Consider the following 15,990-nt stretch of genomic DNA (forward strand, 5'->3'; position numbering starts at 1 on the left):
CAAATTGTGTCTTCATAATGCGGATTTCACGACCCAATTGTAGAACCAAATAAATGAACTTGGGTTTCACGGTAAAATGGTTTTTGGAATAGAATATTTTGATAAATGTTTGCAATCTTGCCTCGTTTATTCACGGTACAGAAATAAGTGACATGAAAATTCTACTTTTTAAATGTTAAGTAATCAGTTTTCTGTAGTATCCCAATTTAGTGTAACATAACCCAAAGCAACCTAGCTTAACAGTTAGTTCGCCAAATTCCAGTACAAGACTGAAGAAAAGTTACTTGTTTTTTGAAAGTTTAGGCAAAAATTGAAACTACTTTTCATCTCATCATATTCACATATACCTAAAAAACTGTACAAGGATTAAGAAAATCTTCTTTCCATCCTCAAATGTAGTCTCTTTTGACCCAGAAATCTTTCCTAAAACCAAACCCTTTATGTAGTTAATGGAAGCTTTTAGAGCTCATATTTGTTAATCCAAAAATCTTCTTTTTTATCTTTATAAAGGAATTAGAGGAACTTCATTTGCAAAATAGGTGCATCGCAGACAAGTCAAGAAAGGTTTTCGGCAAAAAACAGGACTATAGATAGAAAATAATTTCTTTTCTCAACCATTAAACATGAAAAAAAACAGTTCACTATAACTTACTTTGTATGTTTTTATCTGTCCTTTCTGTTGAAGATGTACTAATTGAAATATACAAAGCAGTTTTAATTAATCTAAGACAGAATCATAAATGACAAACTGGGAGCATTTAGTAGAGACGATTAATCAGTCGTTATTGCTCTGCACTTCATCCTCTATTTTGCTTTGTGAATAATAAGAGCTTGATTTTTTTGTTTTTCGCCCTGCTGTTTACTTTTTTATTGATCTTCCTCATTTGTGTTTTAGAATTGACTATGTTAGATAACTGTAACTGGCGGATGTGGTGGTATACGCTTTTTTGTGTTAACGTCTGCGATCCAGACGCTTCACCTCCCTTAGGTAGATTGAAAACGTCAACATCTCTGACTGATTCGATGTCCCAATTTTTTTCCACCAGAAATTTTAGCAATGTTTTAGCACTTGCCGCATCTTTTCAAATTCTGTCCCAACGGCACGTTATGTTGGAGAGCAGGTGTCATTACATAGTAAACCATTATGTGGAAATATAGATTGCGCATCTGGGGTGCAAATAATACGCACCCACTAAGCTGGGGGGACACTAACAAAAAGATACAACTTGAAATCACAAAGACTGCAAAGTTTCAACTCAGTCAACCAACAGTCTGTTTTTGCATAAAATGTTTGCGATATGGGTTAATTTGATGCTCAATTTTTTCGCAATCCCTTTTTTTGGAGATAATCAAAACAGAAAAAAATATTTGAAATTGTTCGGCAACTATAAAATCTGTTACTTGGTGAATTTATTCTCTGCTTCCCCGGAACGAAATCTGTCCCAAACTAAATGTCGCTATCATAAAAAGCAAGACTTAAAAGTTAACTTCAGAGAAGTTGATATTTTTGCAATTTATGCTATGCATAGGGTCAATATCAATATTAATTATTTGCTTATGAGTGTGGTGCTTCAAGTTAGATGAAACTTTGTTAATTGCGTTTGTTGATTTAGAAATTCATTTCAGTGCGGAGGTGGGGGTATCACTAAAAAGTTGAATTTAGAAAGAAGAATTGTTTAGATTCGTCGAATTTTGCGGTGTGGTAAATTAAAACCAGGAGTTAGTCTTTTGGAATTTCAAATCCGTGGTCAGACTAAATTAAATCGGAGGGTTTTAATGGTTTTCGATTTTATTTTCCAGTTTTGAGGGAAAGCGTTCAAATTGAAATTAAAAACAAATTGTGTCATGGTCCAATTGTAGAACCAAATAATTAAGCTTGGGTCTCACTGTAAAATGATTTTTGGAATGGAATATTTTGACAAATATTTTGATTTCACGGCCCAATTGAAGGACCAAATATTTAAACCTGGGTTTCACGGTAAAATGGTGTTTGGAATAGAATATTTGGATAAATGTCCGCCATCTTGCTTCGTTGCTTCGTTTCTGTTCCCTTTCTAAAAAAAGCAGGTTTGATAAAACGTTTCTTTGATGGTTTTCGAAAATATGACTGATTTCTGGTTATTTACATTTTTTCACAAAAAAGCAGCACCACATCAATTATTTTAGCAAAAATTGCAATGGAAATCTGAAGCGCACTGCCCTATAGCTACAATTCCTCAAACAGTCTGCATACAGCGATGGCAAGTCGAACTTCTACTATCTGGTAAAATTAATTTTAAAGCAGATTTAGGCTTTTTGCTTATTTAAGTAGATGTGATAATTTTTCTTCAATATCGACCTCTTTTCAATCTATTTCAGTTAGGAAGTAATAGCGAATGTTTTATTGATCTCATTTTGGCTATCTGTAGGCAGTTTAGGTCTTCTCATCTCGGACGAACTTTTTGGGGGCTGTGTTTCTGAACTTTTTATAACTTTTTTCCAAATTTTGACGTCAATGAGAAATTGAATTTTGAGTTTTGAGTTAAATAAAAATCAACGGGGTCTAGAAAATAGAGTGACAAAATGAGTTCGCACTTTCTCATTTTGAATTTAGGCAAGTGAACTTAGGAGCAGAGTGTGCGACAGAAAAGAAGTAGGATCTTCATATTTCTTTGACCTGAAAAAAGTTTTCGATACTGTTCATCATTGGTGTTTTCAAAGAATTTAGGGGCAATATTTAACAGATAGGCAGCAATATACTGAAATAAAAAGTGATTGTTCTTTTCTTAAAAAATATAATTCTTGTGTACTGCAGGGCTCAGTCTTAGGCACTGTACTACACTTGACAAATGTTTATCTTGAAAATTACCACATATAAAATTAGTTTTTTTCTTTGCTTATGATACAATAACTTTTATGAGATAAACAAAAACTTTAGACTTAGAGCAGATAAATTCAACGCCACAAAACAACTCACTTATTGTTCAGCGTCCTGTTTAAGTGTGAAAAAAAACCGCAATGCACTTTAACTTCAAAATTCGTCAAAATTTGTAAACAGAACAAATAGAGGAAATGCACTAACCCAATTCAGAACCTTTAATTTTGAAAAACCAAGAACACTGTAATATAGATATGCTCAGCTGACACTTTCTCTGTCGTAATAAGCACTTAATTTAACCAAAGAGTTTTCATTTGAGTTGTTTCATTTTGTGATTTTAAAACGGAATAAAATTCATTTGCTATTGTTGAGATAATTTGTATCTGTAAGCAAATCTAGCCGGTAGCCAGAAAATAGCAAGTAGACTTGATACTGCTGATACAACTATTGGCCAAAGAGACAGAATTAAATTTCGAAAACCTAAATCTTTTTTCCTTTTCCACTTTTATCTTCAAATCAACATTCCAACAATAATCTCCGTAAGTAAGAAATTTTTATATCATTTCGTTTCAAAAGCCTTCAAGTGAAAAGAATGTAAAATTTTTGACCTCCAATTAAATTTGTAAAGTTTGAAAAGACTGTAAAGTTTCAACTCAGTCAACCAACAGTCTGTTTTTGCATAAAATGTTTGCGATATGGGTTAAATTGATGCTCAAATTTTTTGCAATCCCTGTTTTTGGAGATATTCCAAACAGAAAAAAGTTATATGAATTTGTTCGGCAACTAAAAAATCTATTATTTGGTGAATTTATTCTTTGCTTCCCCGGAACGAAATCTGTCCCAAACTATATGTCGCAATCATAAAAAGCAAAACTTAAAAGTTAAATTCTGAGAAGTTGATATTTTTGCAATTTATGCTATGCATAGGGTCAATATCAATATTAATTATTTGCTTATGAGTGTGGTGCTTTAAGTTAGATGAAACTTTGTTAATTGCGTTTGTTGATTTAGAAATTCATTTCAGTGCGGAGGTGGGGGTATCACTAAAAAATTGAATTTAGAAAGCGAGAATTGTTTAGATTTGTCGAGTTTTGCGGTGTGGTAAATTAAAACAAAAGGAGTTAGTCTTTTGGAAATACAAATCCGTGGTCAGACTAAATTAAATCGGAGTGTTTTAATGGTTTTCGATTTTATTTTCCGGTTTTGAGGGAAAGCCTTCAAATTAAAATTAAAAACAAATTGTGTCCTTGTCCAATTGTGGAACCAAATAATTAAGCTTGGGTTTCACTGTAAAATGGTATTTGGAAGAGAATATTTTGATAAATATTTTGATTTCACGGCCCAATTGTAAAACCAAATATTTAAACCTGGGTTTCTCGGTAAAATGGTGTTTGGAATAGAATATTTGGATAAATGTCTGCCATCTTGCTTCGTTGCTTCGTTTTTGTTCCCTTTCTAAAGACGAAACAGGTTTGACACTTTAGACTTAGAGCAGATAAATTCAACGCCACAAAACAACTCACTTTTTGTTCAGCGTCCTGTTTAGGTGTGACAAAAACCGCAATGCACTTTAACTTCAAAATTCGTCAAAATTTGTATACAGAACAAATAGAGGCAATGCACTAACCCAATTCAGAACTTTTAAATTTGAAAAACCAAGAACACTGTAATATGGATATGCTCAGCTGATACTTTCTCTGTCGTAATAAGCACTTAATTTAACTAAAGAGTTTTCATTTGAGTTGTTTGATTTTGTGATTTTAAAACGGAATAAACTTCATTTGCTATTGTTGAGATAATTTGTATCTGTAAGCAAATCTAGCCGGTAGCCAGGAAATAGCAATTAGCCTTGATACTGCTGATACAACTATTGGCCAAAGAGACAGAAATAAATTTCGAAAACCTAAATCTTTTTTCCATTTCCACTTTTATCTTCAAATCAACATTCCAACAATAATCTCCGTAAGTAAAAAATTTTTATAACATTTCATTTCAAAGGCCTTCAATTAAAAAGAATGTAAAGTTTTTGACCTCCAATTAAATTTGTAAAGTTTGAAAAGACTGTAAAGTTTCAACTCAGTCAACCAACAGTCTGTTTTTGCTTAAAATGTTTGCGATATGGGTTAATTTGATGCTCAAATTTTTTGCAATCCCTGTTTTTGGAGATATTCCAATCAGAAAAAAGTGATATGAATGTGTTCGGCAACTATAAAATCTATTATTTGATGAATTTATTCTTTGCTTCCCCGGAACGAAATCTGTCCCAAACTATATGTCGCGATCATAAAAAGCAAGACTTAAAAGTTAACTTCTGAGAAGTTCATATTTTTGCAATTTATGCTATGCATAGGGTCAATATCAATATTAATTATTTGCTTATGAGTGTGGTGCTTCAAGTTAGATGAAACTTTGTTAATTGAGTTTGTTGATTTAAAAATTCATTTTAGCGTGGTAGTGGGGGTATCAGTAAAAAGCTGCATTTGGAAAGCGAGAATTGTTTAGATTTGTCGAGTTTTGCGGTGTGGTAAATTAAAACAAAAGGAGTTAGTCTTTTGGAAATACAAATCCGTGGTCAGACTAAATTAAATCGGAGTGTTTTAATGGTTTTCGATTTTATTTTCCGGTTTTGAGGGAAAGCCTTCAAATTAAAATTAAAAACAAATTGTGTCATGGTCCAATTGTAGAACCAAATAATTAAGCTTGGGTTTCACTGTAAAATGGTATTTGGAGTAGAATATTTTGATAAATATTTTGATTTCACGGCCCAATTGTAGGACCAAATATTTAAACCTGGGTTTCACGGTAAAATTGTGTTTGGAATAGAATATTTGGATAAATGTCTGCCATCTTGCTTCGTTGCTTCGTTTTTTTCCCTTTTCTAAAGACGAAACAGGTTTGATAAAACGTTTCTTTGATGGTTTTCGAAATAATGACTGATTTCTTGTTGTTTAGATTTTTTCACAAAAAAGCAGCACCACATCAATTATTTTGACAAAAACTACAATAAAAATCTAAAGCGCACTGCCCTATAGCTGCAACTCCTCAAAAAACCTGCATACAGTGATGGCAAGTCGATGTAGATATAATAATATTTCTTCAATATCAACCTCTTTTCGATCGATTTCAGTTAGGAAGTAATAGTGAATGTTTTATTGATATTATTTTGGCAATCTATAGGCAGTTTAGTAGGCCTTCTCATCTCAAACGAACTTTTTTGGGGGCTGTCTTTCTGAACTTTTTATAACATTTTTACAAATTCTGACATCAATGAAAAATTGAAGTTTGAGTTTTGATTCAATAAAAATCACCGGGGTCTAGAAAATAGAGTGACAAAATGAGTTCGAACTTTCTCCTTTTGAATTTAAGCAAGTGGACTTATGAGCAGAGTGTGCGACAGAACAGAAGTAGGATCTTCATTTTTCGTTGACCTGAAAAAAGCATTCGATACTGTTCATCTTTAATTTTTGACTCCAACATTGGAGAGATACTGCTATCAAGGTGTTTTTATAGAATTTAGGGACAATATTTAACAGATAGGCAGCAATATAGTGAAATAAAAAGTGATTGTTCACTTTTTAAAAAAATATGATTCTGGTTTACAGCAGGGCTCAGTCTTAGGCACTGTACTACACTTGACATATGTTTATCTTGAAAATAACCACATGTAAAATTAGTTTTTTCTTTGCTTATGATACAATAAGTTTTACGAGATAAACAAACACTTTAGACTTAGAGCAGATAAATTCAACGCCACAAAACAACTCACTTTTTGTTCAGCGTCTTGTTTATGCGTGACAAAAAACCGCAATGCACTTTAACTTCAGAATTCGTCAAAATTTGTAAACAGAACAAATAGAGGCAATGCACTAACCCAATTCAGAACTTTTTATTTTTGAAAAACCAAAAACACTGTAAAATAGATATGCTCAGCTGACACTTTCTCTGTCGTAATAAGCACTTAATTTAACCAAAGAGTTTTCATTTGAGTTGTTTCATTTTGTGATTTTAAAACAGAATAAACTTCATTCGCTATTGTAAAGATAATTTGTATCTGTAAGCAAATCTACTCGGTAGCCAGAAAATAGCAATTAGCCTTGATACTGCTGGTCGGTAGCCAGAAAATAGCAAGTAGCCTTGAAACTGCTGATACAACTATTGGCCAAAGAGACAGAATTAAATTTCGAAACTCTAATTCTTTTTTCCATTTCTACTTTTATTTTCAAATCAACATTCCAACAAAAATCTCCGTAAGTAAAAAATTTTTATAACATTTCGTTTCAAAAGGCCTTCAATTAAAAAGAATATAAAGTTTTTGATCTCAAATTAAATTTGTAAAGTTTGAAAAGACTATAAAGTTTCAACTCAGTCAACCAACAGTCTGTTTTTGCAAAAAATTTGCGATATGGTTTAATTTGATGCTCAAGTTTTTCGCAATCCCTGTTTTTGGAGATAATCAAAACAGAAAAAAAATATTTGAAATTGTTCGGCAACTATAAAATCTGTTACTTGGTGAATTTATTCTCTGCTTCCCCGGAACGAAATCTGTCCCAAACTAAATGTCGCTATCATAAAAAGCAAGACTTAAAAGTTAACTTCAGAGAAGTTGATATTTTTGCAATTTATGCTATGCATAGGGTCAATATCAATATTAATTATTTGCTTATGAGTGTGGTGCTTCAAGTTAGATGAAACTTTGTTAATTGCGTTTGTTGATTTAGAAATTCATTTCAGTGCGGAGGTGGGGGTATCACTAAAAAGTTGAATTTAGAAAGCGAGAATTGTTTAGATTTGTCGAGTTTTGCGGTGTGGTAAATTAAAACAAAAGGAATTAGTCTTTTGGAAATACAAATCCGTGGTCAGACTAAATTAAATCGGAGTGTTTTAATGATTTTCGATTTTATTTCCCGGTATTAAGGGAAAGCGTTCAATTTAAGATGAAAAACAAATTGTGTCATCATAATGGGGATTTCACGGCCCAATTGTAGAACCAAATAAATGAACTTGGGTTTCACGGTAAAATGGTGTTTGGAATAAAATGTTTTGATAATTGTTTGCAATCTTGCCTCGTTTTTTCACGGTACAGAAATAAGTGGCATGGAAATTCTACTTTTGAAATGTTAAGTATTCAGTTTTCTTTAATATCCCAATTTAGTGTAACATAACCTAAAGCAACCTAGCTTAACAATTAGTTAGCCAAATTCCAGTACAAGACTGAAGAAAAGTTACTTGTTTTCTGAAAGTTTAGACAAAAATTGAAACTACTTTTCATCTCATCATATTCACATATACCTAAAAAACTGTACAAAGTTTGAGAAAATCTTCTTTCCATCCTCAAATGTAGTCTCTTTTGACCCAGAAATCTTTCCTAAAATCAAACTCTTTATGTAGTTAATTGAAGCTTTTAGAGTTCATATTTGTTAATCCAAAAATCTGCTTTTTTATCTTTATAAAGGAATTAGAGGAACTTCATTTGCAAAATAGGTGCATCGCAGACAAGTCAAAAAAGGTTTTCGGCAAAAAACAGGACTATAGATAGAAAATAATTTCTTTTCTCAACCATTAAACATGAAAAAAAACAGTTCACTATAACTTACTTTGTATGTTTTTATCTGTCCTTTCTGTTGAAGATGTACTAATTGAAATATACAAAGCAGTTTTAATTAATCTAAGACAGAATCATAAATGACAAATTGGGAGCATTTAGTAGAGATGATCGGTCAGTCGTTATTGCTCTGCACTTCATCCTCTATTTTGTTTTGTGAATAATAAGAGCTTGATTTTTTTTTGTTTTTCGCCCTGCTGTTTACTTTTTTATTGATCTTCCTCATTTGTGTTTTAGAATTGACTATGTTAGATAATTGTTACTGGCGGATGTGGTGGTATTCGCTTTTTTGTGTTCTTAGGTAGATTGAAAACGTCAACATCTCTGACTGGTTCGATGCCCCAATTTTTTTCCTCTAGAAATTTTAGCACAGATGTTTTAGCACTTGCCGCATCTTTTCAAATTCTGTCCCAACGGCACGTTATGTTGGAGAGCAGGTGTCATTACATAGTAAATCATTATGTAAGAATATAGGTTGCGCATCTGGGGTGCAAATAATACGCACCCACTAAGCTGGGGGGACATTAACAAAAAGATACAACTTGAAATCACAAATTCAATGTCGATGAGTTTAGGTAATGTTCAATTACATACCAGCTGATTGTTCAATAGCCATTAGCTATCGGTTTACATGAAGTAATTGTGGGTTCGAGGAGAAACTTAAGGTTCCAAACACCTCACTTTGTTGAGGCAGAGTGTTTCATAATAGGCCTATTTAAAAGGGACGGCCTATTTAAAAAATAACCTTTTCCAACTATATTAGTCGTTGAAAAAATAGTTCATGTGCACACAAACACTTTCACCCAAAAATAGGCCGAATCTCTTCCGTTTTGTGCCCTCCAGTACGTTATGCACCCCCTTACAGAGCACGTGCCTTTACATTGAAAATCAGGGTAATTTCCGTTTGTGCCCCCCCCCCCAGCTTAGTGACTGCACACCCCCCGGCGCACGTGCCATATTTTTACATAATGGTTTACCATGTATTGACAAGTGCTCTGTAACTGGGGGAGCATAACGTACCGGGGGGCACAAATGGAAAAGATCCAATAGGCCATTTAACAAAATAAATCCACAAATGAATTCGCGACCATTTTGATTAAAACTTAACACTGGTATTGCTCCACGTCCTAATCTGAATTAAACACATGAACGCGTTCTAATATTCAAAGTTGTGGTTGTAGTTTCATAAATGTTCCGAATTTTTTCCGTAAAAATAACAAATTTTGTTCAAAACAAAGATTTTTTTCCCAAAATATAACAAATTTTTGATAAAAACAAAAAGAAAAACTAGATCTGCCCATGTTGCGCTTAAAACATAAAAAACTGAACATCGCAGCAGTTAATCTCTTCTTCCCAAATGTTGTATCTAAAGCAACAAGAATTGAACAACAAAATAATATATCTAAATCGATTATTTTCAAACGAGCAATTGTTTTTAACAAAAATTGAAATTGAAAACGCTTGAAACTTTCAAAGTCAAATTTTTTAAACCAATTTCTAGAAAATTTCAAACTCTTGCGTCATACTCCAAAAATAGCACAAACGTTCCAGAACAATCTGGAACAATTCTAGTCGATTGTACCTTTTTTGTGCCAATAAATTTTGGAAATTGTAGAAATAAATGGAAAAAAATGGTCGATGGTTCTTGGTGAACCTACATCACAAATCGCTCAACCTACTTCACAAACCGATGGAACTATACAATGAAGTACAATATTGTAAAACAAATTCAAAGACGGTAAAATATTGACACGATTTGTATTATCCAAACAAACTTGCGATAGTGAATGGGTTTCTCTCCTCTCCTGTGTCTACAAGCCCATAACACCATTACTTGCCTCACGATGTCTGGAGTCATAATTTTGAAGCAAACTTTAATTATGGAATTTATTCAGACAAACAAAAAATCGGAATTGCTTGTGTTTAGGAAGATTATGGCTATGTAATACACTGACAACTTACAGATGGCGCATATTCTCGGCACTGCTGCGAGCGCATGTGGAAGGACTATGCCAGACCAAAACACTCCGTCAAACATTATTTTGTGAAATTGACTAAGACAGAACAGCCTTCGTTACCCAAACAGATTGAGAAATTCAAAGACGGACAAAAAAAACTCAGAAATAATGATGGAGAAGAAAACAGCTGGTCATCAAGTAAAAAGGGCAAGGAAATCAAAATACGCAAAAGTTAATTAGAATTTACAAAAACTTTTAAAAGAGTACGAGCATCAGAAAATGATTGATTTCTTGAGAGGCTTGCTTTTGTTTTTGTAATCCCTTATTTTCTCTAATTCAATTCTTTCATTTTCTACCAAATATTTTTGAGCGTGAATGTAACGCTGGAAGTGGTCTGAATTTTGCAAATTTTCGACCATGAACTAACGTTTTGATTTCCCTTCTCTCACGACAGTCCATGGCCGGGTTCTCCGGATTCTAACACTTTTCAGACCTATTCTGTTTTGACCCGACAGCTTAGCAAGCATAATTTTTTTATGACCCCCAGGCGCACGTGCTATTTTCTTACATAGTAACGTGCTACATAACAACATATAAATTGTAACGGGGGTCATAAAAAACACTGGGGACCGAAACAGAATAGATCCCACTTTTCCCCAGTTTTTTCCACTTTCTGATCTAATTTACTCTCAGTTTTTTATTTTAGCGAAAATAAATTTTGACACCTCCGAATGTGCGTCCAGGGCACTTACTCCTGCGCAACGGTTATTTCGATTTTCGGACTTCCAAGTTTTCTTTCAGTATCAAAGCTGCACTTTCTTTTTGATCAGTCTAACGAGCGCTTTGAGCTGGACTGTTTTGTCTGGAACTGTTTTGTCTGGGACTGTTTTGTCTGGGAATATTTTTTAATAATAAACTCTTTTGTCTGGGACTGTCTTGTCTGGGACTGTTTTGTCTGTTCACCATTACCAAACCCCCCCCCCCCCCCCCCGGCGCACGTGCCACACTTTTACATTATGATTTATCACGTAATGGCACGTGCTCCATAACACGAGGGGGGTGCATTACGTATTGGGGGGGGGGGGGGGGGCACAAGCGGAAAAGATCCAATGTTCCAATTTTGAGTGAAAGTGTTTGTGTGCAGGTAACCTGTTTTCTCCAGTACTTAAATTTGATATATTTTACACGTGCGTTATGGTCTAAAATCTGACATGTGAATGGAAAATTAATCAAAACTCTGCCAAAAAATTAAATTACAGGATCATTTTGTTTCACTAAAGAGATGTTGGGAGACATAGAACGGCGTTTATCGCTGGGCAAAGGTGCCAAACAGCTGTTGGCTGGCGACCAGAGCCAAGATTTCGAACAACCAGTGTTTGCTGAGTTAATTAGAGAAATAGAAGAGAAGGAGGAGGAGGAGCAACTGAGAGAGATTGGAATAGATGGAATTGAAGGAGAATCAGTCGAAGTGGAGTTGGAACCCACCATTAAATCGGAAGTGGACATTTCAGTCAGTTGTAAACGAAAAAAATCTCGTGTAATGCGCCCGTTCCTTTTCCCAATAATAGCCCACATCACAGCCACCCAAAAAATTATGGGATCTATTTCGCCCCCCCCCCCCCGCCGCTTCTTATGCTCCCTAATTAGAATTTGTGTTTTTATATAGCACGTTACCATGTAAAAATTAGCACGTGCGCCTGGGGGCGTAAAATTTACCAGGTCCAGGCACAGACTTATGAACAGACAATGCTCGACCAAAATGTACTATAAAAAGACCGGATCTTTTCCGTTTGTGCCCCCCCAGTACGTTATGCTCCCCCCAGTGACAGAGCACGTGTCATTACATAGTAAATCAGTGTGTAAAAATATTGCACGTGCGTCTGGGGGTTGCAAATAATATGCACCCACTAAGCTGGGGGGGGGGGGCACAAACGGAAAAGATCCAAAAACCATACTCGACTCATTTGAGCTATGAAAAGATTTTAGATGGACTTTAAGAAATTCTAGACTTTAGCTCGACTCAGATTTTTCGCAAAAGACTTTAGCTGGACCCCAAATTTTACAAGACTTGGGTTGAACTCAAAATTTGGGCTGGACTTAAACTCGACACAATGTTTGCAAACAAAGTCGAGTTAAGTTGATTATGAAATGAGTAATGGTGGGCTCATGAAAAGACTTTAGCTGGACTTTCTTCGTTATGAAAAGACTTTAGCTCGACCTATGAAAAGATATTAGCTCGACGTCAACTAGGAAGCTTGACCGTGTAATTATAGCCAATATTGGCCCCCCTAGGGGGGAGGCAGAATAGATCCAAAGTATGGTCCACCATTAGAGTCTTTCCCATCATAGACCCCCTAGCTTAGTGGCCAAAGAACACTCACCTACCCCGATTAGCATACCATATAACCCAGGCCTAGACCTCGACTTATGAAAAGACTTTAAAAGTCTAGTAGGGGGGGCCAATATTGACTATAATTACACGGTCGAGGTTCCTAGTAAAAGTCGAGCTAATATCTTTTCCTGGGTCGAGCTAAAGTCTTTTCATAACGAAGAAGGTCCAGCTAAGGTCTTTTCATGGGTCCAGCATTAGTCTTTTAATAACCAGCAATCTCGAGTTAAGGTCTTTTCATGGGTCCACCATTAGTCTTTTCATAAGTCTGTTTTTTTTCAATATTCAAATTTTTTATTTGTTTCCTGCTTCTGTACATACAGAAGCAGAACCGGAGCAAGACTAAATAGTTTTGCACCAGAGCAGTCCAACTTAAGAATCAGTTGGAAATCTGCCAAAAGCCTTAAGAATTTTGTCAATTACTAAGTTAAAGAGTTTTTTCAGATCGAGCATATTACCACATTACTTGATTCAATGAAACCAGCTAGCTTAAGAATATTGGTCCTAGTCCCATTAGCCATGCAAAAATTTCGGCGCTATTCAGTTTGTTTTCCTTACCAAAATTATTAGCTATTTTTTAAAAAAAAATTGCAGGTTTTTGAGGTATTTATGGTTCTTTTGAATCGTAAAAGGTGCATGATCACATATGCTGACTACGTTATATGCAATATTGCACGCAAAACGTTAATGGCGGAAAAACAGATTTACGAAAAGACTAATGATGGACCCATGAAAAGACTAATGATGGACCCATGAAAAGACTTTAACTCGACTTTGTTTGCAAACATTGTGTCGAGCTTAAGTCCAGCACAAACTTTGGGTCAAGCCAAAGTCTTTTGTAAAATTTAGGGTCCAGCTAAAGTCTTTTGCAAAAAATCTGAGTCGAGCTAAAGTCCAGAATGCCTTAAAGTCCAGCTAAAGCTTTTTCATAGCTCAAATGAGTCCAGTATGATCTTTTCATAGCACATTTTTGTCGAGCATTGTCTTTTCATGAGTCGAGGTCTAGACCTGGGAACCGATTAGCGTACCACAAAAAACATGATTAGCATACCATGATTTATGGGAAAAAACCCGCTGAGCCGGACTGTGTAAAGCTTTTCTGGATCTTTGTAAAACTTTTCTGGATTCTTTTGTCGCCCCCAGTACGTTTTGTGCCCTTCCCCGTTATAGAGCACCTGTCCTTACATAGTAAATTATTATGCAAAAATATGGCACGTGCGGTTGGTGGGTGCAAATAATATTCACCCACTAAGCGTGAGGGGAGGCACGAACAGAAAAGATCCGCTTTCTTTTCGTATGTGGGTGAGCAGACGTACTTTTGGTCCGCTGACCCCGACAGCGAAAAAAAAACTGGGATCTACTCTGTTTCCGCCCCCAGTTCTGTGGGTTTATATCTTTTGCGTTCCCCAGGCGCAGGTGCTAAACTTTTAAATAATAACTTGATAGATAAAAACTCATAATTTGAAACTTAAAGGGGTGAAAAAGAATGGAGGGACCGAAACAGAATAGCTCTACCACTGATGTTCGATTTAATGAAAAAGCGCAAAAAGATCTAAAAAAAAACTTAGCGAAGATCTGATTGGAAACGAAATGTGAAGCAAGGAACATATAGAGAAATTTTATTGTAAAAAGGATTGTCTCTGAAGAAACAAGATGCTGCATAAAATATGAAAAGTAACTCAATCACGGAGTTGAAGCAAACTGGAAAAGCGCATTGAGAACTGCTCAGAGCAACTTCGAATAAAAGCCCGCAAATGGTACGATTAAAATCAAAACAATGATAAGCCCTGCAAACTAAGACAAACTATCAACAGATATTAAAAAAAAGCAAACGCGTCCGGCAAATGCTTGTCAAAAGAGGTGATTTGAATTCATTTTGCTCAGCACAACAATGACTCTTGATCGAATTAAGAGCCCTCTGCTCATCATATGTCCACGGATCACAAATTGCGTCAATTCAGCCCGTTCAATCAATTTTTCAGATCAATGAAAAAGAACAGTCTACAAAAACCGTACCTGAAGAAATTCATTCAGATAGATTTTGTTCTCTCAATAGGAAATGGTTATGAAAACGAATACATCGGATCACAAAGCTGCGCTTGAGGAAGATGATGTTGAAAAAGAAATCAAAGAAGCTGGGAAGCTTGCGCTTAGGCTGCATTTTTTTCAAGAGAACGGTGCACCTAATCTAGAGTACCAAACAGAAACTCTCGACTTAAAGAACTCAGAATCAGTGTCTGATACAGACCACAGAATGCCCATCTGATCAGCGTTAAAATGTAGAGAAACAAGTATCCAAGACGCGCTTTCGTAGTTATACCAGTCAAAAAAATGTAAGAAGATGTACAGCCGTAACTACAACAGTGTTTTTGGTGCACCAGAAAAAAACGACGCTATGGTTAAAACGTGTTCGCAAGCTAAAGTCTTTTCATAGCTCAAATGAGTCCAGTATGGTCTTTTCATAGCACATTTTTGTCGAGCATTGTCTTTTCATGAGTCGAGGTCTAGACCTGGGAACCGATTAGCGTACCACAAAAACCATGATTAGCATACCATGATTTATGGGAAAAAACCCGCTGAGCCGGACTGTGTAAAGCTTTTCTGGATCTTTGTAAAACTTTTCTGGATTCTTTTGTCGCCCCCAGTACGTTTTGTGCCCCTCGCCGTTATAGAGCACCTGTCATTACATAGTAAATTATTGTGCAAAAATATGGCACGTGCGGTTGGTGGGTGCAAATAATATTCACCCACTAAGCGTGAGGGGAGGCACGAACAGAAAAGATCCGCTTTCGTTTTGTATGTGGGTGAGCAGACGTACTTTTGGTCCGCTGACCCCGACAGCGAAAAAAAACTGGGATCTACTCTGTTTCCGCCCCCAGTTCTGTGGGTTTATATCTTTTGCGTTCCCCAAGCGCAGGTGCTAAACTTTTAAATAATAACTTGATAGATAAAAACGCATAATTCGAAACTTAAAGGGGTAAAAAAAAATGGAGGGGCCGAAACAGAATAGCTCTACCACTGATGTTCGATTTAATGAAAAAGCGCAAAAAGATCTAAAAAAAAACTTAGCGAAGATCTGATTGGAAACCAAATGTGAAGCAAGGAACATATAGAGAAATTTTATTGTAAATAGGATTGTCTCTGAAGAAACAAGATGCTGCATAAAATATGAAAAGTAACTCAA

General features: G+C 35.3%; 1 protein-coding gene across 2 annotated transcripts in view; it reads left to right on the plus strand.

The window, feature by feature from the left end:
• Positions 1-11,601: 11,601 nt before the first annotated feature.
• Positions 11,602-15,990, plus strand: part of LOC142343903 (uncharacterized) — a 71,984-nt gene continuing 67,595 nt past the window's right edge. The window contains exon 1 of one of the 2 annotated variants that reach the window (XM_075395289.1): positions 11,602-11,954. In XM_075395289.1, the coding sequence (XP_075251404.1) occupies positions 11,700-11,954 (255 nt within the window). In that variant the 5' untranslated portion in view covers positions 11,602-11,699. The remainder of the gene's footprint in view (positions 11,955-15,990) is intronic. The other variant, XM_075395290.1, reaches the window with a different exon arrangement.

Source organism: Convolutriloba macropyga, chromosome 8, assembly GCF_964194025.1.
Source record: "Convolutriloba macropyga chromosome 8, txConMacr16.3, whole genome shotgun sequence".
NCBI lineage: Eukaryota > Metazoa > Xenacoelomorpha > Acoela > Convolutidae > Convolutriloba > Convolutriloba macropyga.